This window comes from Siphateles boraxobius, unplaced genomic scaffold (genome assembly GCF_051911475.1).
Source record: "Siphateles boraxobius isolate OS27281-9 unplaced genomic scaffold, OSU_SipBor_1 20, whole genome shotgun sequence".
NCBI classification, from domain to species: Eukaryota; Metazoa; Chordata; class Actinopteri; order Cypriniformes; family Leuciscidae; genus Siphateles; species Siphateles boraxobius.
Window position 1 is genome coordinate 10,821,747 of NW_027508811.1, and position 25,754 is coordinate 10,847,500.

The 25,754-nt window shown below is 37.6% G+C and overlaps 2 protein-coding genes across 4 annotated transcripts in view; one reads left to right on the top strand and one right to left on the bottom strand.

Moving 5' to 3' along the window:
- Positions 1-8: 8 nt before the first annotated feature.
- trmt5 (tRNA methyltransferase 5) lies at positions 9-4,668 on the top strand. Of its 3 annotated transcripts, none has more exons than XM_077236717.1 (6): positions 9-106; positions 382-1,019; positions 2,880-3,004; positions 3,096-3,750; positions 3,886-3,977; positions 4,312-4,668. In XM_077236717.1, the coding sequence occupies exons 1-5, from the start codon at positions 87-89 to the stop codon at positions 3,939-3,941; spliced, it is 1,494 nt and encodes a 497-aa protein (XP_077092832.1). In that variant the 5' UTR covers positions 9-86; the 3' UTR covers positions 3,942-3,977; positions 4,312-4,668. The 3 variants fall into 3 exon arrangements, with proteins under 3 accessions (XP_077092832.1, XP_077092831.1, XP_077092830.1); XM_077236716.1 differs by having other exon boundaries at positions 4,376-4,668; XM_077236715.1 differs by having other exon boundaries at positions 3,886-4,668.
- The window catches only part of mnat1 (MNAT1 component of CDK activating kinase), a 22,447-nt gene continuing 1,036 nt past the window's right edge, over positions 4,344-25,754 (bottom strand). Inside the window, exons 2-8 of the mRNA XM_077236722.1 lie at positions 19,159-19,311; positions 19,002-19,075; positions 18,792-18,895; positions 17,870-18,010; positions 17,466-17,597; positions 12,261-12,382; positions 4,344-4,484 (exon numbers count right to left, since the gene is read on the bottom strand). Of these exons, the coding sequence (XP_077092837.1) occupies positions 4,370-4,484; positions 12,261-12,382; positions 17,466-17,597; positions 17,870-18,010; positions 18,792-18,895; positions 19,002-19,075; positions 19,159-19,311 (841 nt within the window). The 3' untranslated portion in view covers positions 4,344-4,369. The remainder of the gene's footprint in view (positions 4,485-12,260; positions 12,383-17,465; positions 17,598-17,869; positions 18,011-18,791; positions 18,896-19,001; positions 19,076-19,158; positions 19,312-25,754) is intronic.

The window sequence follows — 25,754 nt, forward strand, 5'->3', positions numbered from 1 at the left end:
TACGTCACAGACCAATCACCTCTAGCACAGCCAAAGCCTCGGTCGCTCAGAAATGACGTACGTACTCAATGTAAAACCGTGTTCGCATGGCAGCTGTCTGGAGAGGGTGAGCTGTTACAGTTTATAATATTAAACTTTAGGTTATTTGTTGAATTTCTTGGTTTAAGATATGTGGCTAAACAGATAATCTTGTAGTTTATTATCAGTCGTAGATAACAGTCTGTGGTTTGAAACAGGGATTTATATAGACTGTTAGGTGTAGTCTATGCATTCGCGAAAAGGTTATACATTATTTTTTTTCATTAGAAACTTTTAACCAGGCATGACCTTTCTCCCTCTCTCCCTCCCTCTCCCTCTCTCTCTCTCTCTCATGACCAACAGATCTGGCAGACTTTTGTTCCTTGTGCAGAAACATCATAGTTGTATCTCTCCGCCTCAGAATTTAAACCAGTTTGCAAGATTAATTTCCCTCCAGTTTTCCACTGCGGTCCATTATCAGAAAGCCATGCCTGACCAACCCCAGTCATCAACTGATCTGGGGCTCTACAAACCCCCTCCCACAGTCCGAGGAATGACAGAACTGGACCGGGCTGCTTTCAGTCAGACAGTCAGCGTTCCTGCCATACGGATACCAACCAACGTTCTCAACAAATTGGTGAAGAGTTTGAAGAAAGTGGCACTACAGAGGCCAGGACTCAAACGGGTCGTGGATGAACACAAAGAAGATGGTAATAAAGATTTTAGTAATGGAGAACATCGGCTGATGCTATTGGATCCGAACACCATTACATTTGCAGATGCGTTCGGCAGTGAGGAGGCAGAAGCTCTGAAAGCGTATGGGGTGCCTCAGGAGATCCAGAGATACGATCTGAAACTCACCTATGAGAACCTTAAGAGTGAAGAGATACTGCGAGCTGTACTTCCTGAAGGACAGGATGTGACGTCAGGTTTTAGCAGAGTGGGCCACATCGCCCACATGAACCTGAGAGACCACCAGCTCCCCTACAAAAAACTGATTGGTAAGAAGAGATAATAAATGATCCAAGAAATCACCTTAAAGGGATAGTTCACCCAAAATTTCTGTCACTAATTACCTTCATGTTTTTCCAAACCCGTACAACTTTGGTTCTTCTTCTGAACACAAAGGAAAATCTTTCTGATGAAATCTGAGAGCTTTCTGTCTCTCCATAGACAGCTATACAAATGATACTTTGACGCTTCAAAAAGTTTATAAAGAGATCGTAACACTAATCCATGAATTGTGCAGTTTAGTCCATATTTTCTGAAGAGAATCAATCACTTTATATGAACAAATTAAATGTAAGCTTTTATTCACATACACATTGATCAGCGAACATAAACAGAAGCTCAACCAAACCTGCTTGATGCACAAGAACAAACCTCTAGCTGAAGCTCAACCGTGCTGCATAACACAAGAATGAACCTCATTGGTTCTTGCTGAAGCTCAAACGTGCTGCATAACACAAGAATGAACCTCATTGGTTCTTGCTGAAGCTCAAACGTGCTGCATAATATAAGAATGAACCTCATTGGTTCTTGCTGAAGCTCAAACGTGCTGCATAACACAAGAATGAACCTCATTGGTTCTTGCTAAAGCTCAAACGTGCTGCATAACACAAGAATAAACCTCATTGGTTCTTGCTGAAGCTCAAACGTGCTGCATAACACAAGAATGAACCTCATTGGTTCTTGCTAAAGCTTAAACGTGCTGCATAACACAAGAATGAACCTCATTGGTTCTTGCTAAAGCTTAAACGTGCTGCATAACACAAGAATAAACCTCATTGGTTCTTGCTGAAGCTCAAACGTGCTGCATAACACAAGAATGAACCTCATTGGTTCTTGCTAAAGCTCAAACGTGCTGCATAACACAAGAATGAACCTCATTGGTTCTTGCTAAAGCTCAAACGTGCTGCATAACACAAGAATGAACCTCATTGGTTCTCGCACGTCAAGCGAACATGCTTGAGCTTTCGTTTACCACAACTGATGATGTGTGAGTTGATGAATGTTCATATATGAATAAAAGCCTAAATTAGTTCATCATAAAGCGATTGTCTCTTCAGAAAATCTGGAATAAACTGCTCAATTCATATGGATTAGTTTTACGATCCCTTTATGAACTTTAAGCGTCAAAGTGTCAGTTGGATAGCGGTCTATGGAGGGACAGAAAGCTCATAGATTTCTTCAAAAAGATCTTCATTTGTGTTCCGAAGGGGAACGAAAGTCTTACGGGTTTGGAACAACATGGGGGTGAGTAATTAATGACAGAATGTTCATTTTTGGGTGAACTATCATTCTGAACCAGTAGTGTTTTTGCCCATACAATGATAATCTGTGTGGTCCAATTTAGTTTGATCCAAAAATTCTAATATATATATATATATATATATATATATATATATATATATATATTGAATTAGCTTTTATTTTTAGTAATTTTCTTAGATGCCATTGTAATTTTTGTTCAATTTTTTTTTATTATAATTTTAGGTTTTATTTTTTTGTTGTTGTTTTCAGTTAGTTTTAGTACTTCAACTTCAAATTATTTCAGTTAGTTGCTAATGCACTACAATTTCTAATTTTCATTTTTTTTTTATATAATATATATAGCTTTATTTAAATTACAAAAAAAATGTTTTTAATAGTTTTAGTTAATAATAATGCTGCTTTGAAGCAACATGAAGGTGAGTAAATTATGAAAGAATTTTCATTTTTGGGTGAACTATCCCTTGAAGTTTATATCGGTCATGTCTTTTCAAGACTATTGTGGCAGAGATTTGAATCTAGAGTAATGAGCAATCATGAAATCATTTGCCAAGGTGTTTTGCCACCAACAGACTTGCGTTTTGTTCCAGGTCAAGTAATCATAGATAAGAACCCCGGCATTACCTGCGTGGTCAACAAGACCAACACTATTGATTCCACTTACAGGAACTTCCAAATGGAGGTTTTGGCAGGCGAGAGTAACATGGTGGCAAAGGTGAGTTCACCTAATATATGGATTCAGCATAAACATTAATTATGAGAGATGCATCTGACTGTAATCTACCTTTTTTTTCTCCCTCTCTCAGGTACGGGAGAATGGTGTATTTTACCAGTTTGATTTCTCTCGAGTGTACTGGAACCCTCGACTGAGCACCGAACATGAGCGCATCGTTGCCCTTCTTCAGCGTGGCGATACTGTAGTAGACGTTTTCGCCGGGGTCGGTCCGTTCTCGATACCAGCGGCCCGTCGAGGCAACGAGGTCCTTGCCAATGATCTGAACCCGGATTCCTTCCGTTGGCTCCAGCACAATGCTAAGCTCAACAAGGTCGACCGAAAGATAACCTCATTTAACATGGATGGACGGGACTTCATCCGGGGACCGGTCCGGGAGCGGCTGCCTGCTTTAATGATGGGATCACAAAAGATTCACGTGGTGATGAATCTCCCCGCACTGGCTCTCGAGTTCCTTGATGCTTTCAGAGGTCTGCTGGGTCCGGAGCCAGACCAGAGTCTTTCCCGCCAGGACGACAACCTGCCACAGGTGCATTGCTACGGGTTCTCCAAGGAAGATGATGCTCAGAGGGATGTAGTGGAGCGGGCAGAGGCGAGTTTAAAGATTTCCCTGCAAGGACAGTGTTCTGTACACCTGGTGAGGAATGTGGCACCTAATAAGGAGATGATGTGTGTGAGTTTTACCCTGCCGAGAGGGGTCCTGTACGGCACACACACCCAAGACAGAGGTAAGAGACTATCACACTCACTAGTGTCATTTGGCAGCAGTATTGAAACATGAAATAAAGTCAAAGACATACAAACCATGCTGTAGTGATGGCGGGTCATTTCTGCTGTACTAAAATTTCTCTTTTCCTCCATAGACAGTTCAGAGGAGCCGTGTCCCAAGAAACGGAAGTGTGAGGATTTGACCGACTGAATAAACTCAGTGTTTGTTAATTTGCCTGTTAAAATGGTTTGTATTTAGTTTTTTGTTCTTTTAATTTTTTTTTAAATAAATTATCATTCCATGTCGGGTGAATGCTGTTGCATTTCTTTGAGACGATCATGCAACCAACATTGACACAAATAATTTTTTTGTGTGTTTATTTAACTGAAGCAGCATTCCAAAAATAACAAAACTGATCAACAAAAATATCTGTACACCTATTAAAGCTTGTTTATGGTTATGTCAACATAAACTTCATAATATTCTGAACCTGGCCTACTGAAGGGGCCGTATTCAAAGTTTTACACAGGAATCTTTCCCATGCATCCGAACACTCGCAGCCTTTGTCTTTGCTTTTTAGTGAGTCTTTGGGGAGACTGGTGAACTGATGGCGTGGAAGTGACTGTAGTTTTGTAAAATCACAGGAGGAAGAGGCCACTGAAAGCGTCCTGGATGGCACGATGGCAGGCCAGTCCTGATGTATAACCACCAGCCTGATCCTGAGGAGACGCTGTGCGCACATGATTCAGATACCTGCACAAAGAGAGAGGACAATTAGCCTTAACAGTGAATAGTTTAACAGTAGTTTCCAAAATAATGGCTTTGAGTATAATCTGGTTAATCCTCTAGAGGGAGCAGCTCTGTTGTTTTACATTCATGGATTTCACAATAACAAGTACAAATTTAATTTTAAAATAAAAATAAAATGCCAACTGTAGTTACTAGTATTATACTGTGTGTAAATAATGTAATATAATATACACTACAATTCAAAGGTTGGGGTCGGTAAGATTGTTTTGTTTTTAAAAGAAAATCTCTTATGCTCACCCAGGCTGGATTTATTTGATCAAAAATACAGTAAAAACAGTATTATTGTGAAATATTATAATTGAAATTAACGCTCCTATTTTAATATATTTTAAAATGTAACTTATTCCTGTGACAACGTTTTTTTGATAAAGTCCTTGATAAAAGTAGACAGTCCTTCAGAAATCATTCTAAAATGATGATTTGTTGCTCAAGAAACATTTCTTATTATTATCAATGTTGAAAACTGCTATTTTTTTCTTCTAAATAACAGCATTTGTTTGAAATAGAAATTTGTTGTAACATTATAATTGTCACTTTTTAACAATTTAATGCATCCTTTGCAGAATAAAATTGTAATTTCTTTAAAAAAAAAAAAAAAATACTGACTCCAAAATTTTGAATGGTAGTGTATATTACTTAAAGGGATAGTCTATCCAAAAATGAAAATTCTGTCATCATTTACACACCCTCATGTTGTTCCAAACCTGTATGAGTTTCTATATTCTGCTGAACAAAATAGAAGATAAATAAAAAACGTCGTTAACCAAACAGTTGATGAACCCCATTGACTTTTGTGTTCAGCAGAAGAAAGAAATTCATACTTGATGGTGAGTAAATGACAGAATTTTAATTTTTGGGTGAACTTTCCCTTTAAGCCACAAAATATGTAAGAATGCAGTTGTTTTACATAACTAAAATATTAATATTACAATATATCAAATATTTCATTTCTTTATCCATATATTTTTCACCAAATCGACAACTGCCTGTTACCCACAAACCACTAGAACATCAGAAACCCAATGCTTGTGGGTGAGACTCAGATCTCACACTAGCCCAGCAGCATCCTCAAAACACTCCAGCAGCTGGTGTCCACAGCGGCCATTCATTATGAGAGAACTGAAAATTACATGTAAACTGATACTACAGTGAGAGGAAGAGAACGATTGAAAGAGAGAGAGGGATCGAGGGGGTCAGGTATCATCAGAAACACTTAAGCTCCTCTCAGCTTCACACGTTTTCTAAACAAACAGAGATTACTGAAGCGCTGGACCATGATCTAATGCACACAGAATGCTTCTCCATCATTCATCCACATGCATAATTCCACAAGTGAGTCACTGTCATCACATTTAATCCAGATTCTTTCGATTTTAGTTTTGCCCGAAGTACTCAAGACAATCATGTCAAAGCATTGCTGATCAGAACAATAACAGGAATCTTAAGAACAACAAAATGGCAAGAAAATTATATGCTGATTCGGATGTTTGAAGTAACAACAAAAAATCATAAGACTTCTAGATCTTTAAAAAGAAAAGAGAACAAAATGGTGTTTGAAACAAAAAAAACAATAATACATTTTAGTTATTCAACAAAACGTCAACATGAAAGTGCTTGACCTTTAGACAATGTTGTATTTCCACTTCAGATGGATAAACTTAACACTGTAAGAGCCATTTTAGATTAAGACTTGTAATTTTGACAAACATTTTTGCAAAACTGTTAAAAACATGGGACAATACAGCAATAAAAAATAGCCTAAGCAAACAAAAAATACATAACAGTAATAAAACAAAACACCTGGATAGTTAATAAATACATCTAGCTTGTTTGCGACCAAATGATTGGGATTTTTTCAAGAAGCTTTTGTACTCAAGGCACTTTATTTTTATCACAAAGACAGTAAAACAGCAATACTGTAAAATAATATATAAATTTAAAAACACTGTTTTTATTTATTTTACTTTATACGATGGTCTGTCTTATACTCAATACTGATTGGCTGGAAGGTGTTCAAAAAAATTTTTGAATGCACAGGTAGTTACAAGTAATTTTAATCACCTTAATGCAATGTTTTCATTGGAGCACACACACGAATACGTCACTCGGGAGTTCGCGGTGCGCACACAGAGAAACATTTAGGAGCACAGCGACTTATCATCAACACTGCCGCAACTTTTATTAATAATACAGCTTTGCTACTGAATCGCTACATTATATTTTTCAGTAACATAAACAGACAAAAATAACCGTAATTTTTACCCTTCCGATCAAATATTGACTTGCAAACATCAATAACAATTTGTTGTCAATGCTGGCAAATTACCATGTTTAAGCAAGATAATCCACGGCTAGCTGTGCATTAAACGATTTGGACGCTCTCCACATCGGGTGGTTCTTTGCCTTCCGGTCGTCTTTCATACCTTCACTATCCCTTACATATTTAAAAATTTCATTTATTCCCATAATGGCAAAGCTGAATTTTCAGCATCATTACTCCAGTTTTCAGTGTCACATGATCCTTCAGAAACCATTCTAATATGCTGATTTGGTGCAAAAAAAAAAAAAAAAAAATTAAAAAATGTTGAACACAGTTGTCCTGTTTATTATTTTTGTGGAAACCTTTTTCAAAATTCTTTTGTAACAATGAAAGAAATTAATACTTTTATTCAGAGCTCTACAAAGAAATCTTACTGGGTCCACATTTTTGAACAGCTGTATATACTTTTGGTAATTGAAAAAAACTTAATAATAATTCATATATTTGACATGAATGAAACAGTTACACCAGAAATTTGGAAGATTGTTTAAGAAGTGACTAATGTGAGGGTTTGGATATTGACTAAAATGTTTGGGAAGATTTTACTGGCTGTCTGACTCCAGGTCTCTGATATATCCTTCATAAGGATACACATACACTTCACAATACACATACAGTCAAATGGATGATATCGGGCTTGAAATGTTGGCATGAATTGAACAGTGTTTTTAGTTATGTTTTATTTATGAACAGTGTTTTAGTGATGACACGCTGTGGAGATGATGATGGTGTGTGTGTTCTCTGTCGGTGGGATCTGTGTTTTATGCCTATAGAAGGGAGTGTGAGAGTGTATGTGTGTGTGTGTGTGTGTGTGTGTGTGTGTGTGTGTGTGTGTGTGTGTGTGTCAAAGTCTTTCCAAGTACAGGATTCAGCACAGAAATGTTCCCCACAAAAAAAGAAAAGAAAAAAAAAAGAGGTAACTCTCAAGCAGCTGCTGTACAATCTGTCATTTTAACAGGGTCAGTGTCACACACACATTCCTCACAACAGATCTGGTTGCCCACACTGCTATGTCAGACACACATATACCAAACTACAACTCATCCACAACACAAATATCCTCATCAGAGTTCAGAGAGCAAACTCATCTATGGAGGAGCCAAGAGTTGACCTGGGATCCTCCAGGGCATAATGCATCATTAAAACCTAGTGGTCCGAAGGTACATTGCTGTTTACAAAGGCAGCGTGTGTCCGAAACGCATGAAGACACAAATCATGGTTTACGTTGAAAAGAGAATGAGGCTAATGAAAACACACGCTTAGGAGATAATTTTTGTGAGCATTCCTTGCACAAAGGAAAAGCCACACCAATGGTGAAATGCAAAATTCACTCAAATCTGTGGATTGAGAGAGAGAGAGAGAGAGAGAGAGAGAGAGAGAGAGAGAGAGAGAGAGAGAGAGAGAGAGAGAGAGAGAGAGAGAGAGAGAGAGAGAGAGAGAGAGAGAGAGAGAGAGAGAGAGAGAGAGAGAGAGAGAGAGAGAGAGAGAGAGAAGAAGAAGAAGTTTAGTTTGTTCATCCATTATCCATTATCTAGCCTCAGGGTATGATTTTAAAGTTGAACTCTCTCTTGCTACCTCAGAAAAAGGATCCATTTGCAAGCCAAATTTACTCTTGAAGCCAAGGCCAGAGTCTTTGTTTTAGGCTTGTTTGCATAAGCAAATTTCAAATCAGGTCCCTCAAAATGCAGTTTCCAAAAAAAACTTACCGACCGAGAGAGATGGAGGGATAGATGGAAGAAGTGTCTGCAGTCATTGACCCTTCTAACCCTACATTCTTACAGTAGGAACTAATTCACACTAGAAATGGCAAGTATTTGATAAAACAAACGGTCTGGACAATCCATCACTTATGATAAAATACACTACATAACAGTAATGATGTGAAACAGCTTTATTAGCAGTGTAAAGCATACTAAAAAACTAGGTAGGTTTATATGTCATGAACTAGATCTTCTAACAGAATGATGACACTTAATGAATTATCTTTAAAAAATGTCATGTCTGATCAAAATGTATGCTTAATATTTTTATTAAGTAGTAACTGTTTTTATTAGGTTTTAACTGTTTCCCTATTATAAATGACTATATTCCCAATATCTCTTGTACTTGTACTGAAATAAACAATAATCAACCAGATTTATGTTGAAAAACACAATAAAGCTACTGACCCTGTCCACACATGCTTCCTCTTCTGACCTGCTGATGGATTACTTCCTGTCTGGCACAGGATGACTTCCTGTATGGCAAAGTGTGTTCCTATAGTCTAAACAGTGGCATGGCGATGAAAGCATGTTTTTTTTTTCATTGCCTGAAGGAAATTTTACTGAGAAATTCTGAAACTCACAAATTCATTTGAATAAACTCTGCATTAAACTTGAAAATAATGCAAAATAGAAGCATTTTCACTAGTGGTTTCCATCACAGGAATACATTACAATTTAAAATATATTAAAATAGAAAACAAATACTTTAAATAAAAAAGGTTGCATTTATTTGATCAGAAGAGTAAAAACATTTAAACAATCTTACCGATCCCAAACTTTTGAATGGTAATGCAACTTGGATTATTTCAAAACTTAAACAACACCCAATTAATACAAACACGGACAAGTTCTGTCCTGTCCAATAACTAATGTCTCTTAAACTAATTACATTATCCAAAACTCTGCAGACATGCCTCCAAACTCACCAGACATCACTCAACACTGACTGAACATGTGTGTGTCCTGAGAGTATTTGAATGGAAGATTACTGATCCATCAAAGGGGCCTTTGTACAGCCAAACTTTGAAATGTATTTTTATGCAACATTGTAAGAGTAGAGGGGTATTGTTATCTCTCAAAAAGTGGGGGGAAAAGCTATTCCTTTATTCATACGACACACACATTCATAGAGGCAACTGACTGCACTTGAAAACTGTGTGTGGAGAAAAGGAAACTTCAACCCAATCACCTCCTTTCAAGACACACACACAGCTGTCTTTAATAAAACGCCCCACCCAATCTGTATTTATACAGGTACAGAACAGGGACGGACACATAGGACGGGGTTCGGCCTCGAGGGGAGGAGGAGGAAGTGAATACATACATGACCCTCCAAAAACACAAACCAGTCCAACATAAATCTCCAATAACTCACTGTCAAAACACACTAAGACAAATAGCAAAAAAACAATCTGTCTCTCTGTCAACCTCACACACACAAACACTTAGAGTCTTGTCCGCTCTCGACTTCAAAAGCCTGAAGCTGGTCAAATTCTTTGATGCAAAAACAGAGATTTCAGAGCGACGGAGAAAAGGAAACAAAGAGAGAGCGATCCACCCTATCGTCTCTTTTCATAACCCTCACTCTTTTTATACTCCTTTCTTCTGTTTTTTAGCTCAAACCACATCATAAGATCCTCAGATGAAGATTCCAGTGTATCTATCTGTATGTGTGAGTTCAATACAAGTAAAGCTTTGTCAACAGCATCTGTGACAGAAACGCACTTACAATGAAAGTCTGAGGCAATCGTTGCATTTTTGCCCCATAGACTTTAACTGAAAGTGTATAACTTAGGATTGCATTTAAAAATGCACAGTATTTTTTTCCCCCAAACAATTAAACATTCTTAAAGGCATAGTTCACCCAAAAAGCAAACATTCCTTCATCTGAATTTTCATTTTTGTGAACTCAACTATCCATTTAATACTACACTAAAAAGGTCTATAAAGAACCCTAGGGGTTCTGGACTCGATTTAAAATTTTATGCTAAAAAGGTTCTACATAAAACGTCTTAAAATTACGGCATTATACTTTCATGTTTAACAGGTTATTTAAACTTTTTCTAGAGATAAATTTAATTTAACTAAAATTAGTTACAACCTAAATTAATTAATTAAAACTAAATTCATAAAATTAACTCCTAAGAGGCTCTATATATGAAGCACAGGACCGTTTAAGGATCTATAAAGAAACTTTTCTTCTAAGAGTGAAGTCATTAGTAGACTGATCAAAGCTTATTTATTATGGCGTGGGTTCCTTTATGGTAGCAGATATGTTGAGATTATTAAGAAATTATTATAGGGGTATACCCTATATAATACCCTATAGGGTATAGTAAATATGAAATGAAAATCATTGATTTTCAGAATGAAAATAATCACTAATATAGCTTCCAAGACTGTGTGGGTTTGAAAAGAGTGAGAGTGTGTCTTACAGAGAAAGTCAAACTTAAGTGAAGCGTGAAACTGCAAGCATTGCAAAAATGTCAGCAGACTTCCTGTTTATCCTGGGAGCAGTGCACCATGGGAGATGTGGTTTATTTGTTTGAATAAGAGGTCATTTATCTCTGTCAAATGCTTCTTATGCATTCTCTCTGACAGAAAGGAGAGACAGAAGGTACAAAAAAGAAAAAAATAACCCTGTGCATGAATAAAAAAAAGTAATTTTATTTAATTATATGAAGTCTGTTCCTCAATGCCCATTAAATTACTAACATAGTATACTGATTAATAATATAATATAATATAATTATTTAAGAATAATGCACACCCGAGGTGGGCATAATTTTCTTATAATTCAGCGGACTGGAGTCAATTATTCCGCCTATACTACAGTTACCACACCTCAAGACATAGTTTACATGTTGTATTTCAAGACATTTGTCAGGTTTTTGTCCTTAAAATGCTCTTGTGTGTATGACAAATTTTCTTACGCATCTCGATCCAACGTTTTCTTACGCATTGCTAATTCCAAAAAAAATATTAGAGCTAACGGTAGAGAGAGAGAGAGAGAGAGAGAGAGAGAGAGAGAGAGAGAGAGAGAGAGAGAGAGAGAGAGAGAGAGATTAAATCTGTGTGAATTACATGAGTCTGTGTGTCTCTCAACAAAGTTCGGCGGCAGCAGTGTCTCTACTAATATTGAAACTAAGTTTATCTGCTTCAAGAAAAGTGCCGTTATTACCTCGCTAGTGAGAAATGTCATTTAGCTTTTAAATTGCTAAACTATTTTACAGTTAAAATCAGCAGAGCAGCGCTAACAACATGTTTCTGTGCGAGTGTGTGTCCATACTGTATTTGTGTGCGTTTGAGTGGGAGAGAGAGCGGGAGAAAGAGATTATGTGCTTTTCGTACACAATAAATAACTGAAATCATTTGGCGAAATGATACAGGCATGTAATGCGGTCAAGACCGGCCTGGAACTACTTTAGCCATGCGATTCATTAAAAATAATTGCACACCTCAGAACGTTCGTCAACCAATCAGATTCAAGCATTCAACAGACCTGTAGTATAATGTAGTATAATATAGTATAATATAATATAATATAATATAATATAATATAATATAATATAATATAATATAATATAATATAATATAATATAATATAATATATCACAAAATCCAAGTGATTCTTACCCTTGTCTGCCCAACTGATCCAGTTCTGGAACGGGTGGCCCGTATGTGTCAATGTACACAGGCTGATAGACGTACAACACCTCCTCCACACGAGACACGGATGCCAAAGACACGGTCTGACCCTAAAGGAAAGATACAGACAGAAAGACACATTTTAGAACTATTTTGGCACTACAAATGGACAGATTTTGTAATGTCAATAAAAACAAAATTTTATAGATGCACTCCAAATCCCCACCCACCAAACCGAACTTGTGCATTGATTGACAGGCAGAGATCACTTTTGATTGGTTAGGTGTTCTGATTGGCTAAAAGGGCATGGGCCGCTCCCCTCACAATTGTTTTACAGGGCCGGAACAGAGACAAGTGTGATTTCCCATGACAACCATTGAGGAAGTAGGTACATTTTATGCATAGTCATTTTTTTTTTTTAAATGCTTAGAGCACCTTAAAATGTTACATTCAAAATATATTTCTTTTTGTTACATTTTCTGATAATTAACTCTTTATCTTACTCTATTTCATTAATTTATTTCAGATTATAGTTTTACTTACTACCATTTGAGTTGAGGGTATTTAACATTCCTATTGAGTTTAAATGGAACATTTCACGTAGATGACCTCATTTAAACAAAACTAACAGACATTCTGTCTAAGATGAAGTCACACACATAAATGCATTAGCTCCAACAAACACACACATCCCTCTATGGATCCAGATCCAAGCAGGGGATCTAAAGATGTATGACAACATCACTCACTGCCAACACACACACACACACACACACACGCACACACACAGGAGACTGAACTTGCTGGAGACAGACAGAAACCACAGCAAGGAGGGAGTGTGAGTGTGTGTGTGGAGGGAATTTCCATGGGAGAGCTTCTCTTTATTTTGGCCTGAATGTACTGCATGCATTTAAACAGCAACAAAACAGCAAAGTAAATAATGGAAGACATAACAGAGAAAAAGAGAGAAAAAGAGAGCGAAACAACAGAGATACAAGTTAACAGAGAATGAAAACTAGAGAGGAGAGTTTTATGATATGTAAATTGAACATTAAACATTAATTATTCCTTAAACATTCCTGAGTGTGAGAATTGAATATATATATATATATATATATATATATATACATACATAACACACACACAAACACACACACGTTCATAAAAAGTGAATGCAGCACTCCAAATTTACAAATTTAACACTTAAACATTCTGCACACACACCAAAAATGTTTGGTTTATAATGAACTCAAAATAACAAACATAAATTCTACACCGTCTGACCAGTTCCAAACTCACTCACATCTCACACACAAACACAATCTAGAGATTTCCATGTCAACACATACACACCATCCCATCACAGATTATCCTGTCAACAGCCTGATACCAGTGGAAAACTCGTCAGAACTCTGACACACACAACCACACACATTACAGTAAACCACTACTGCATCCACCAACTCAAAAATCTTCAAACATCTGCACTCAACATTAATTTGAGGTGTACTGTGTGTGTGTGTGTGTGTGTGTGTGTGTGTGTGTGTGTGTGTGTGTGTGTGTGTGTGTGTGTGTGTGTGTGTGTGTGTGTGTGTGTGTGTGTGTGTGTGTGTGTGTGTGTGTGTGTGTGACAGTGAGTGAGTGAGTGTGTATATATAAAGAAATGCTGCTGATGCTGTGCATGTTGAGTGACTATAGATACATATTCCCTCCCCAGCGCCTCTAAAACAGAGCTGCTGGCTCGATCCATCTTCATTACTGTGCGGGGGTGGAGAGGGAAGGAAATCCCAGAGCTGAAACACCCCTCCAGTTGTCTGTGCATTCAGAGTTTCACTCAGAGCAGTTACACACTGTTTAACGTGGCCTTGTGTTCAAATCAATCATATATCTGCAGCATTTCGACATTCAGTGCCGTCCAGCGTTTTAACCTCACCCCTGCCTGGGCAGTGAATCAGTCCGTATGTTTAACATTAACACACAATAAACATCACTTTACGAGGTGGACTTGAATTTTACATTATTAAAATAAACTATCTCCCCTGGTTCTGCATTCTAGACTTCTGTCTTGGGAGGCACAGAACATTTTGACTGACACAGGAAAGGCACTACGATGCAATGGCTCATTTGATTGTTAATTCTGTGGGTGTGATAATTTTCTTCACCAAACCAACAAATACGGGTTATTATTTCTGAGGTGTGTTTGTCTTGTTTCTTGCCAACATTCAACTACAAGTATCAACCAGAATGTGTGGACTGGATTTGGAAAATTCTGTTATAAACTATTCCTTCTCAATATTTATTTTGGGAAGAATACCAAAAGAAGGCTCTGTTTCCAAAACAGATATATAATCTTAAACTATAAACAATTCTGTAGCTTTTTATTTTATTGGTTCTTTTTTTCAAGTGTCTTGCACTAAAAACAGTCAGAACTTAGTTTTACTGACCATAATTAAATCAAATTTAAAAAAAAAGTTTTTGTTACTATACCTTTAAGACTTTATGTAAATGACTAAAATTATTGGCCATTCATCTTGTAATCTCTTAGTACACAATGTCAGACACAGAGCGGGCCAAGTTGATAATGAGAATAAAGTTTAGTTTACTTGGAGCTTATTTGGACAAAAAACACCCACTTAGACATTAAGAGCCATATGACTGAAATTCAAATTAACTTTAATGTAACATTTGGGAGGAATAAATAAGAAATGTATAACTCTAAATACAAGATGGCACCTGTGAGCTGTGGACGATGCGAGTGTGTGCATGTTTACTTCCACTCATACTCTTCTGGTCTTAGCGACGTTCGCATTTGCTGTAAGGAGAAACTTATCTGTGGAACTTGGCTAGATAATATTAATGTTTTTAAAATGAAACAGAAGATGGTGGTCTATCAGAGACGAAAAAAAAACATTATTATATTATTGTGTACTGTGCGGTAATTCATTAAAATATACAGAGATTATCTTTCATTTTTTTCTCCTGTTGATTCTGCGGTTCAGGCTCAGAGGTTAGAGAAAATCCACAGGGATCTCTTCATTCAACAAGACACTCAAGAGTGTAATATACAGGGTCCTGATTTTGTTCTGACTGCTGGGGGACTAAATGACGCAAAACTGCCTTCTCTTTCTGCGTGGAACAACACTACCCTCATCAAGATCTAATGTTTGCTATTGTCAACCGAAGTATCAATCCTCATTAAAGATATAAATAGAAGGGATAATACGATGTGGACTCAGTAACATTAATATCGCTAACTTTTTGTATATTTATTATTTAATTCAATTATTAAAGGTTTGCATATAATGTTCAGCGTTTGTATTTCCACTGTGTGTGTAATGTAATTTTGAAATTACATGATAGTGGTAGTTTACATTTTGATTTTATGTTGTTGTTTTCTTGCATTATTTTTAAGATTAGAGTTAGATAATATATTTATCCATATTATTAATAATTTATTAATTCATCTTGCGCACCCCTTCGGATGTTTTGTGAGGTTGAGAAAAACTGCTTTAAATCTAAACTATACAGTATTACAGTAAACCATATTTTTTGTTGATAACTATTGCTAAAACCTCCTCAAACAAAGATTGTCCACAAAGCTTTTACAAAAGTAGTTTTCACAAAACCTCATAAAACAATGTGTTCTGAGCAAATTTCTGTTAAGGTTTTTTTTTTTATGATTAAATTGAGTGGAATGCGAGAGAGCGGCGAAAGGTTTCTGTTTCACATGGGGATCAGGCCGGGAGAGAGCATCGGGACTCTGACTATGCAAGTCTTCAGGACGCTCCAAGGTCAACAAATATAAACTGTCTATCAGCACCTCTGCTGACCTTCACACACATACACCTCAGATCAGCACATTTTAAAATGATCACACACTCACACTGCTCTGCATGCGACAAGAGAAAAATGGCACAAAGCACACATACTGTACAGTAACACTCACAAATACAACAAAATATACTCATAATCACATGATCTCGAATATCTTGTCCACATTCACAACTAAATAATCATCAGTCACTGAATTCACACTGAGAAAGTGTCCTGAATTTACCGTGTAACACTAGTGAACACATACATACAGGTTCAGTGGGGATAAAGTGAGCTTTGTGGACCCTCCAGCTGGCATTAACTGAGCTCAAGTAACAAGTGTGAGAGCCAATGCCCTCTCTATGCCCTGTAACACACACTATTTTGATCTAAAAGCCTGCTGGCTCTCTCTCCACATGTATGCAGAGTATGAATCTGCCTGCAAAAAGTCAGACGGACACACACAATGCTTAACTACACAGCTCAGAAACATCTGTGTGTTAAATTTAACTGTATAAGCGTGCCTCTTGCTTTGTAGTGTAAAGCCTTCTAAAGCTGACAAACACTTTTTTGCCAGTACTATCCTCCCTGTACTAAGATCCATGCCAACATACACACCAGTCATCTCTTCATGCCAACCACAAGACACATTTGTGGAAACATATGCACTTGGAAACACAAACGCACACACAATTGTGCATGCTGTTTCTGTTTTTACTCTCAAACGGCAGTTTTTAAGATGTATTGCCCCCCCTCCTCCTCCTCCTCCTCCTCCTCCTCCTCCTCCAAGTTTGCATACACATTCATGACATGTTGGTTCAGGTCTGTGTCCTTTGCAGTGACCGCTGAAGGGATTTTTTTTTTTTTTAAAGAACGAACCTGTTTTACCTGCTTTACAACACAGACGCACCACAAAATGATATAAACACACACACTCCCACGTCATACTCAAACACTGGCTAAGACAAACATGCTGGTGTGTGTGTGTGTGGAAGCTAGAGCACATGTATAATGTAATGAATATTACACGGGTAACTGTGCATGTGATGCTACATTAGATGTTTATAAACAAATGAATAGCATTTAAGAGGTAAATTTAACACAATTATATAAATCAATTAAATCAATTATATATATTACATAAAATTGTAATGAATACATATTTTTTATTAATTATATATTTAAGAATATTATTAATAAAGTATTTATTCATTTTAAAATGAACTCATTTAGTTATGACTAAAAATAAGCTTTCGTTTGGTGGCTTTTCTCATTAAATCCTAGGATTCATTTGATTAATCATTAATACATTTGATTAAATATGTAATCCAATGACAGTCCTACTGATTATGTGTGCATGTATGTGTGTCGTTTCCTCACAATCATTATTCCAGTAGAGAAGATGTTTGTTGGTTTGACGTTTTGCTTCTGTTTTTCTATCTGGGTCTCCAGTTGGGCGGCTCGATCTTTATGCTGGGCCAAAAGCACAGCCGCAGGTAACTTGGAACTCTCCTGCAAACACAAACACAACATTCAAGAAATTATTTTCTTTTAAACTTTATTTTGACACTTTAATTAATAGTAGAGGGATAGTGATGGGTAGGAGGGGAACATGTCATGTCAACCTGTCACACGCGAGATCACAGTAATGGCAAATCACACAGCGATCCAAACGGACAAAATCAAGTCCCGTCCTACATTTTTTCTTGTTCGAGGAACCGTTTCACTCAGATATATGTCACTTCTGTTTCATGCCGACTTTAAAGTGTGTTTGTACTGTGTACCAGTGTATCCAGCAGGGCCTGTTTGTTTTTCCTCTTGGCCTGTAGTTGTCTCTGTTCCTCCTGCAGGGTCTCCAGTCTCCTCTGCTCAGAATCCTGCTGCTCCAGTAACAACAGCTCCTCCAACTCCTCCTGTTCACGTGTCTAACATAGAGACAATAATACATTATGGGATCAAATAAAATAAAGTCAAAGTCAACCTTTTTGTCATTTTTAGCACACTGCGTGGCAATTTTTAAAAACGAAACAGTTCCTTCAGGGAATAACTGTGACACATTCATGAAGACTAAGAAAAGACAACAGATGATAATAGCTCAATAAAGGCTCAACTGTATCTGGAGCCGTGGTGGGTGTAATTCATTACTAAGTTATCTAATTACTGTAATTTAATTACTTTTCCCTTGAAAAAGTAAAGTAATGGATTACTCTTAATTTTCTGTTTAATTTAATTACAGTTACTTCTGCTGTAATTGCATTAAATACTGTACAGTCTATACAACAATTCTATTTAAAACAATTGGGTATTTAACATTCAAAATTTTATGTTAAAATGTATGTTTTTAATGTAAACTTCTCCCTTTACACACTTTGGTCAGTTCAAGAATAATTTATGCAATTGTATATTGTTTATTTGAAAGAATTAAAAGTGCAGTTTCGTGTCTATCCTTGTTTTGTTCAACTGGTCGAGGTTGATATGGGATTTAGAAAGTAATTAGCAATAAGTAATCCAATACTTTTTAGAGAGAGTAATTAGTACAGTTATCTAATTACACAGTTGAAGATGTAATTAGTAGCTAGTAATTAATTACTTTTTTAGAGGAACGACACTCATCTGGAGCACAAGATATTCTGATTTCTGCTATAATCTATTTCTGTTTAAAAGAGGTTCTCGCTTGTGAAATCAGAACCATGCGCATATACTCACCAGCTTGGCTTTGTTTTTCTGTATAACGTCTCTGTAATCTCGCTGGTACTGTTCCATTATCTGCTTGGTACTTTCAACATCCACGTTATTAGTCAGGTTAAACACTGGACAGACACACAAGGAAATAAATTTAAAACGCTTACAATAAAAAAAACAAAAAAACAAATGTATCATATTAATATGAGTAAATAAATGGCATATGTATCTCACCAATGTCCTCCACCTGCTCCAGGTAGTCATTATATTCTTTCAGAGTGGAGAAATCGAATTCCCTCTTATTATAACTGAAAGAAACCAAAGGCACATCATTATTAAAATAGTCATTAGTCATTAAGAAAACTAAGTGGATGCATGCGGAGACACATACATTTTGAGAACCTTCTTGCGGATCTCCACCTCTTTATCGATGGCTGGATCTTCGAAAAGCTGCACGCGGAAATTACTCTTTCTGAGAGGAGTGTTACACTGCACACAGTTACCTGAGCCACGGACAAACAGCATGTCCACACAGCTCTCACACCTGAAACACACACACACACACACACACACACACACACACACACACACACACACACACACACACACACACACACACACACACACACACACACACACACACACACACACACACACACACACACACACACACACACACCCGTTTTACACACACTGGCAGAAGGTCTGCTGAAAGAGAGTCAAAATAAACAGTAATAAAATGTGAAATCTGCTGGAAAAACCTTCAGAAGCGATTCCACACAAACACACATTTCAATCATCTCACTGCTTCAGAGAGTGAAATTTGGCCATAATTTCCAAAAGGAACCATAAATTCAACTAATGGATAAAACAGAGGCCTGAAATTTGTGTGTGTGGTGGTCTTATTCAATCATAGTGGAGTGATGATGGGATGGGTTTGAGGCAAAGCAGACATACACATTAAAGGCTGAGAAAGTACAGAGTGTCTTAGAAATCAATGTTACTTCTTGCCCAGAATTTATGTAATGCTGAGTTTCAAGTAGATTTCTTAAAAATTCAGTAAACAATTTTCCACTATGCAGTTTAACTTTCCTTTTCATCCCCCCTTCTTTTCTATCAGCTTTCAGAATACATTGCTCTTTGAAATCTGATTTGTGTCTGTAAAAAATGACAGGTAGTGTATATAACACAATGGACAAACTGTCTGTAATCAATCTTTGCTGGTGACGGGAAATTATAGTGGGGAAATTACTGGGAAATAAATTAATGCAGACACAAAAAATATTGCAAATAAAAAAACCTAACAAATAATTTGGAGAATTGGCTTTTGTTAAGAAAATCTAACATTCATTTATATGCTTTTATTTTAGAATTCTAAAATACATTGATAAAAAAAATGTGTTTGAGATTAATTAATTAAATGATCAAGGATGCAAAAAAGTAAAAAAAGTAATAGTAACAGATTTTCAAAAACAATATTTCAAATAAATCCTGAAAAAAAAAATCAGTTTCCAAAAAAACTATAAGGCAGCATTGATAATAAAAATTAAAGTTTCTTGAGCATCAAATCAGAATATCAAAACGATATCTGAAGGTGAAGGATCATGCGAAACTGAAGATTGGAGTAATGGTTGATGAACATTCATGCTTTGCCAACACAGGAGTAACATTTTAAAATATTGGTTCCTGGTCAAAAATGACCAGCCTTCTAAAGATTTATTGTAAATCACTTGTTATGTAATATCATCACCAAATATTGGATTCAATCTTTTTGTCAACTTGTTTTGTTTCAATTAGGGCAGTTTTTTTGTATTTCTTTTTGGAACTGATTGATCACATGCCTCATTCATCTAAGCTTAAGCACATCAGTTTTTGAGTGAAAACATTTTTTAGATAATTGTCAATATTCAACAAAATTTGACCCAAACACAACATAAGTGTTAAATTTAAATAATATTGCTCTTTTTGATTAAATAAATTTAGCCTTGGTAAGCATAAGAGACTTAAAAATAAAAACATTACAAATCTTACACACCTTTTTGATCCATGAAATGGGATCAAAACACATCGCAGACCTGAATATGTGAAACCCGCATGAGCAGAACAACTCAAAGAGTCAGGAACATGTGTATTAACCACCGCATGCAACACCATGGCTCAGATGATGTCTGCCCTATAGTGCCCAGGGTTTTCCCTGAAGAATCTCTATAATTTACTTCCGAATTAATTTAGAAAGCAGACTCTAGCCTACTCCTCCCTGACCCATGACCTGAACAAGGTGGGCATTCATGTGTGAGAGTGAACTGGCTCAAAAGCCTGCAAAACAGTAAAAACACAGACTTTCATGTGAATAAATGCTAGACATTCCCTGTTCGTTCCTCCTCTCCCGATCTGTGTTTGTCAGCATGTTGAGAGGTTACTACACTCCTCTAACTCAGCACAACTGACCCCATCACGCACACAAAATCTGCAAACCACTGCATTTCACACACACACACACACGCACGCATGCACGCGCACACACACACACACACACACACACACACACACACACACACACACACACAAGCTACCTGCGTCCCTCTCATCAACTATCTCTCACACACACCTACCTGTGCCCTTCCCTCTTCACTGCATCAGGTCAGAAGGACACACTCAGCATCAGCTTAAGAGTCACAAACACGTGTGTTTCTTATGTAATTTCTTACATAATTATTGGACTATTATAAAATTTATAACAATCAAAATAAGAGTGAAATAATGCATATTAAGATGGTTAATAATTAGTCAAAACCTGTCAACTTTTGCACACATTTTGTGGCATGATTTCCATCCCAAACCAAAACATTTTTTAGTTTTGTCAAAAAATGTATCAACAGTGCCAATGAAGAACATTCTTGTGATGATAAATGAGGTGAAAAAATAAGGGTAAATTTTGCTTCTTCTTTTTAAAATATCTTAAAATCTTGGCTCAATTTTAGAATTAGTTTTTGTTTTTCTCAAAACAATAAGTTCATATCTCTTATTTGAATTTCTTTTTCATTCAGGCAAATTGAATGCGTTTTGGCATAGGTGCAAAAAAGTACAATTGTAGACAATTTGCACAATAGAGTGGTGCAGGTATGACGTCACTTTGTAGGCCAACGGGCAGTTAGCATCGCACTGGTTCCCTCGACAAAAACCCAATAGGAGTTTTCCTATAGGCTTTTGGATTATCGCTAAAAACAAGCTCTGTGATCAACAAAAGTTTATGATACATTTTCACGTTTTGTCCATCAAGATTAGGGTTGGGAATCAAAAATCGATTCCAATTCTGAAATCGAATACTTGAGGTCAGGAATTAGATACTTCCGATTCCTCTAATCAATTCCTTTGTGAGCATTTCAACATGACTTTAAATCATTTCAAGCGCGAGACGACTCAAACATGTTTACGAGTCGGCCTAGCCAGTGGCGTGCCTACATTAACTGTAGCTGAGGTCAGGCTTTGCTTCAAAATGATCAACCCTCGCAAGGCATCTGGTCCAGATGGCATATCAGGTAGGGCCTTCAGGAGTTGTGCTTACCAGCTAGCAGGGGTCTTCAGCGACATCTTCAACCTCTCCCTCAGCTTGTTTGCAGTGACGTGCGGTGATGTCTTAAAGAGGCTAGGCACTGAGTTATGAAACCCAGATTACCTGATTTATTGTTTAGGCTAATAATACGTAATAACAACAGTAAACGTTACGCACAAACGCAGCATAACAAGAAATGTACAAATCAGAATGTATACCGTGTACTCTCTCTCTCTCTCTCTCTCTCTCTCTCGCACACACACACACACACACACGCAAGCGCGGCACAGGCACACACCTGTAGTTAATGTCCACTCCAGCATCAATACAACCATTCTTAATCCTTAATTTTTGCACAGCGGCCAATTATGTCTGTCAGCAAAAGTAAAATCACACACTGCTCTATTGAATATGAAGGCAAATGGCTTGCATTAATTCAACCACATTTATCAATTCAATATTAAGCCCAAAATAGTTTTTGACTCACCAATCGGTAGATTATTTGTAGCCTACATAAAATCCATCCGCCGCTCTTTCCTCGTAAAGACGTCGATCACAACTTTGTAAAACTCGTCTTTACGGCCTTCAGTTGCTGCACTAGTCTATCTAAGGCTGGCGTAGACCTCCCTGTTGCTATTAACTCAGATTTTGAATTAAAATCGAGCTTGAAAAAAATTCTTAACTCTGTGATCACGGCCGGTGCTGTCATTTTGACTTTGAATTTGATTAGGCATAGGCTAGCTGTGGTGTAATGACGTTAGCTACGTAAATGTGTCCAGTAATATCTCGATTTTATTTGGTCCATGTCTGATATGTAACGTAGATGGGTACGGGCATAGCATATTTACGTCTAAAGGCACAGCAGAGTTGTGCTTTTTGCCGTACATGTTAAAGAATACAGGATCGAAGTGCGCATGCGCAACATGGGTTTTTCGCTTGTCGTCTGCAATGAATGGACCGTAAAAGCACTGCTTATTCTACCATTTTGTTATTTGATTATGCGTAACTGCTACATTTGTCATCGTAACTTCTAGACAATTTGAATAACACCCATATTGCATATATAAATCACAAGAATAAACAGTAAAAATACAAATACAAGTTTATTATTTAATAAACATTTTTATTTTTGAATTTTGGCAGGGTAGGCAGTGCCTAGTTTGCCTACCCAGACCGCACGTCACTGCTTGTTTGTACTCCCCACCTGCTTCAAGAGGACCACTATCGTCCCTGTGCCCAAGAACACCAAGGTCACCTGCATGAAGGACTATCGCCCGATAGCACTGACCTCTATCACCATGAAGTCCTTTGAGCGGCTGGTCAAATCATTTATTTGCTCCTCGCTGCCCCCCACCCTGGACCCTATGCAGTTTGCATATCGGTCCAACAGGTCTAAAGACGATGCCATCGCCCTGACCATGCACACCACTCTCTCCCACCTGGACAAGGGGAATACGTATGTGAGAATGCTATTCAATGACTACAGCTCTGCATTGAACACCATCATCCCCTCCAGACTCGTCTCCAAGCTTGTGGACCTGGGACTAAACATCTCCCTACGCAAGTGGATCTACAACTTCCTGACAGGGAGGCCACAGGTGGTGAGAATCGTTGACCGCACTTCATCCACACTGATCATCAACACAGGCACCCCCCAGGGCTGTGTGCTCAGCCCTCTCCTGTTCTCCCTGTTCACACATGACTGCGCAGCAACGCACAACTCCAACCTCATCGTGAAGTTTGCTGACGACCATTGTGGGCCTCATTTCTGACAGTGACAATTCAGCCTACAGAGAGGAGGTGGATACCCTGGTGTCATGGTGTCAGGACAACAAGCTCTCTCTCAATGTCAACAAAACTAAGGAGATGATTGTGGACTTTAGGAGAGGGCAGAAGGAGGAGCATGCACCCCTATACATCAACGGATCTGAAGTGGAAAAGGTCAGCTGCTTCAAGTTACTCGGGGTCAACATCAGCAACGACCTTACCTGGTCTGCTCACATGGACAAGGTGGTCAAAGCGGCCCAGAAACGCCTCTTCTTCCTGAGGAGACTGAAGAAGTTTGAAATGGACTCACTAACTCCCTCACTAACTTCTACAGATGCACAATAGAGAGCATATTGACTGGTTGTATCACAGTGTGGTATGGGAGCTGCACTGACAGGGACCGTAAGATCCTACGCAGTGTGGTCAGGTCTGCTGAGTACATCATCGGCAGGAAGCTCCCAGCCCTACAGGACATCTACCACACACGATGCCTCAGGAAAGCTGGCAGGATTTTAAGCGACTGTTACCACCCATCCTTCAGTATTTTTACCCCGCTGCCTTCCGGTAGGCGACACCGAAGCATCCGGTCCCGCACACGAAGACTGGAAAACACCTTCTTCCCAAGGGCCATCAGGCTTCAAAATGGAAAATGACAATCTCTGTTTATCTTCGCTCTAGTCACTTACACACTGTCACTTTTAACTACTGTTCGCACTTAATTAGCAATATTGCACTACTGTTACCCCTCCCGGACGTTTTTTGGTTAGTATAGGCTAGTATAGTTAAGCTCTATACTATTAGTAGGTTCCATTTTATTTTATTCTGCTTATTATAGGTCTAACTTATGTTTAGTGTACTTATATGTTATGTCATGTCAGGTTGCTATGCAGTGTCTTGTCATAAGAATTTCAGTGCCCAGTATAACCTTGTGTTGTTCGTGCATCTGACAATAAAAGACTTGAACTTGTATCAGTATATTGGATCGGTGCAGCTCTTAAAGTGACAGCAGCCTAATATTCCTGCTGCTGTCTCTATAATAATAACCCTAATCATGGAACCGGAAGTGCTAAAATGCTAACTCGCTTCTGCATTTTTGTCTACTATTTGATGACAAACATGCAAAATGATCCATTTAGCTATCAAAATCTTATCAACAACTAGGTTTCAAAGCATGAATGAAATGTTTTGAGTGAGTTACTACATTTTGCAGACAATGCAACAGAGTTGTGAATGCAATGTCCCATTAAACAGTTGTGATAATTGCACTTATACAGTTTAGACAATGGTTAGACTGTTTGAAAAAAATGAATGACTGAGAAAAACTGTAAGATGGTTTATGTTCTCTCTTAAGCCCAACAGGTCAAAAGTTCCCATAGTTAAAGAAACACTAAAGCAATATCTTCTTCCACTCTCTCAACTGCATTTAATCATAAGCTACAGCCATCCTTATGTTCTGCATACAGAGGTAAACTCTCATGAAATGAGCAGTAGAGTGTGTGCTGGACTGTCTCCAGCAGTGTGTCATCAGTGTGTAATATATTCATACGGTCTCTGAGTCCAAGGTCAGCAGTCCACTTTGAATTTTTACGTTCTCTGCAGGTCAAGGACACCCAAAGCACAAGGAGCACACACTACTCCCTCTCTGTTTAGTTTCCTGTGGCTGAATG

Coding starts and splice junctions, on each gene's coding strand:
- trmt5 (XM_077236715.1), top strand. CDS start 87: ATGGCAGCTGTCTGGAGAGG. Junction 107..381: donor ATGGCAGCTGTCTGGAGAGG/GTGAGCTGTTAC, acceptor CATGACCAACAG/ATCTGGCAGACTTTTGTTCC. Junction 3,751..3,885: donor CACACACACCCAAGACAGAG/GTAAGAGACTAT, acceptor TTTCCTCCATAG/ACAGTTCAGAGGAGCCGTGT.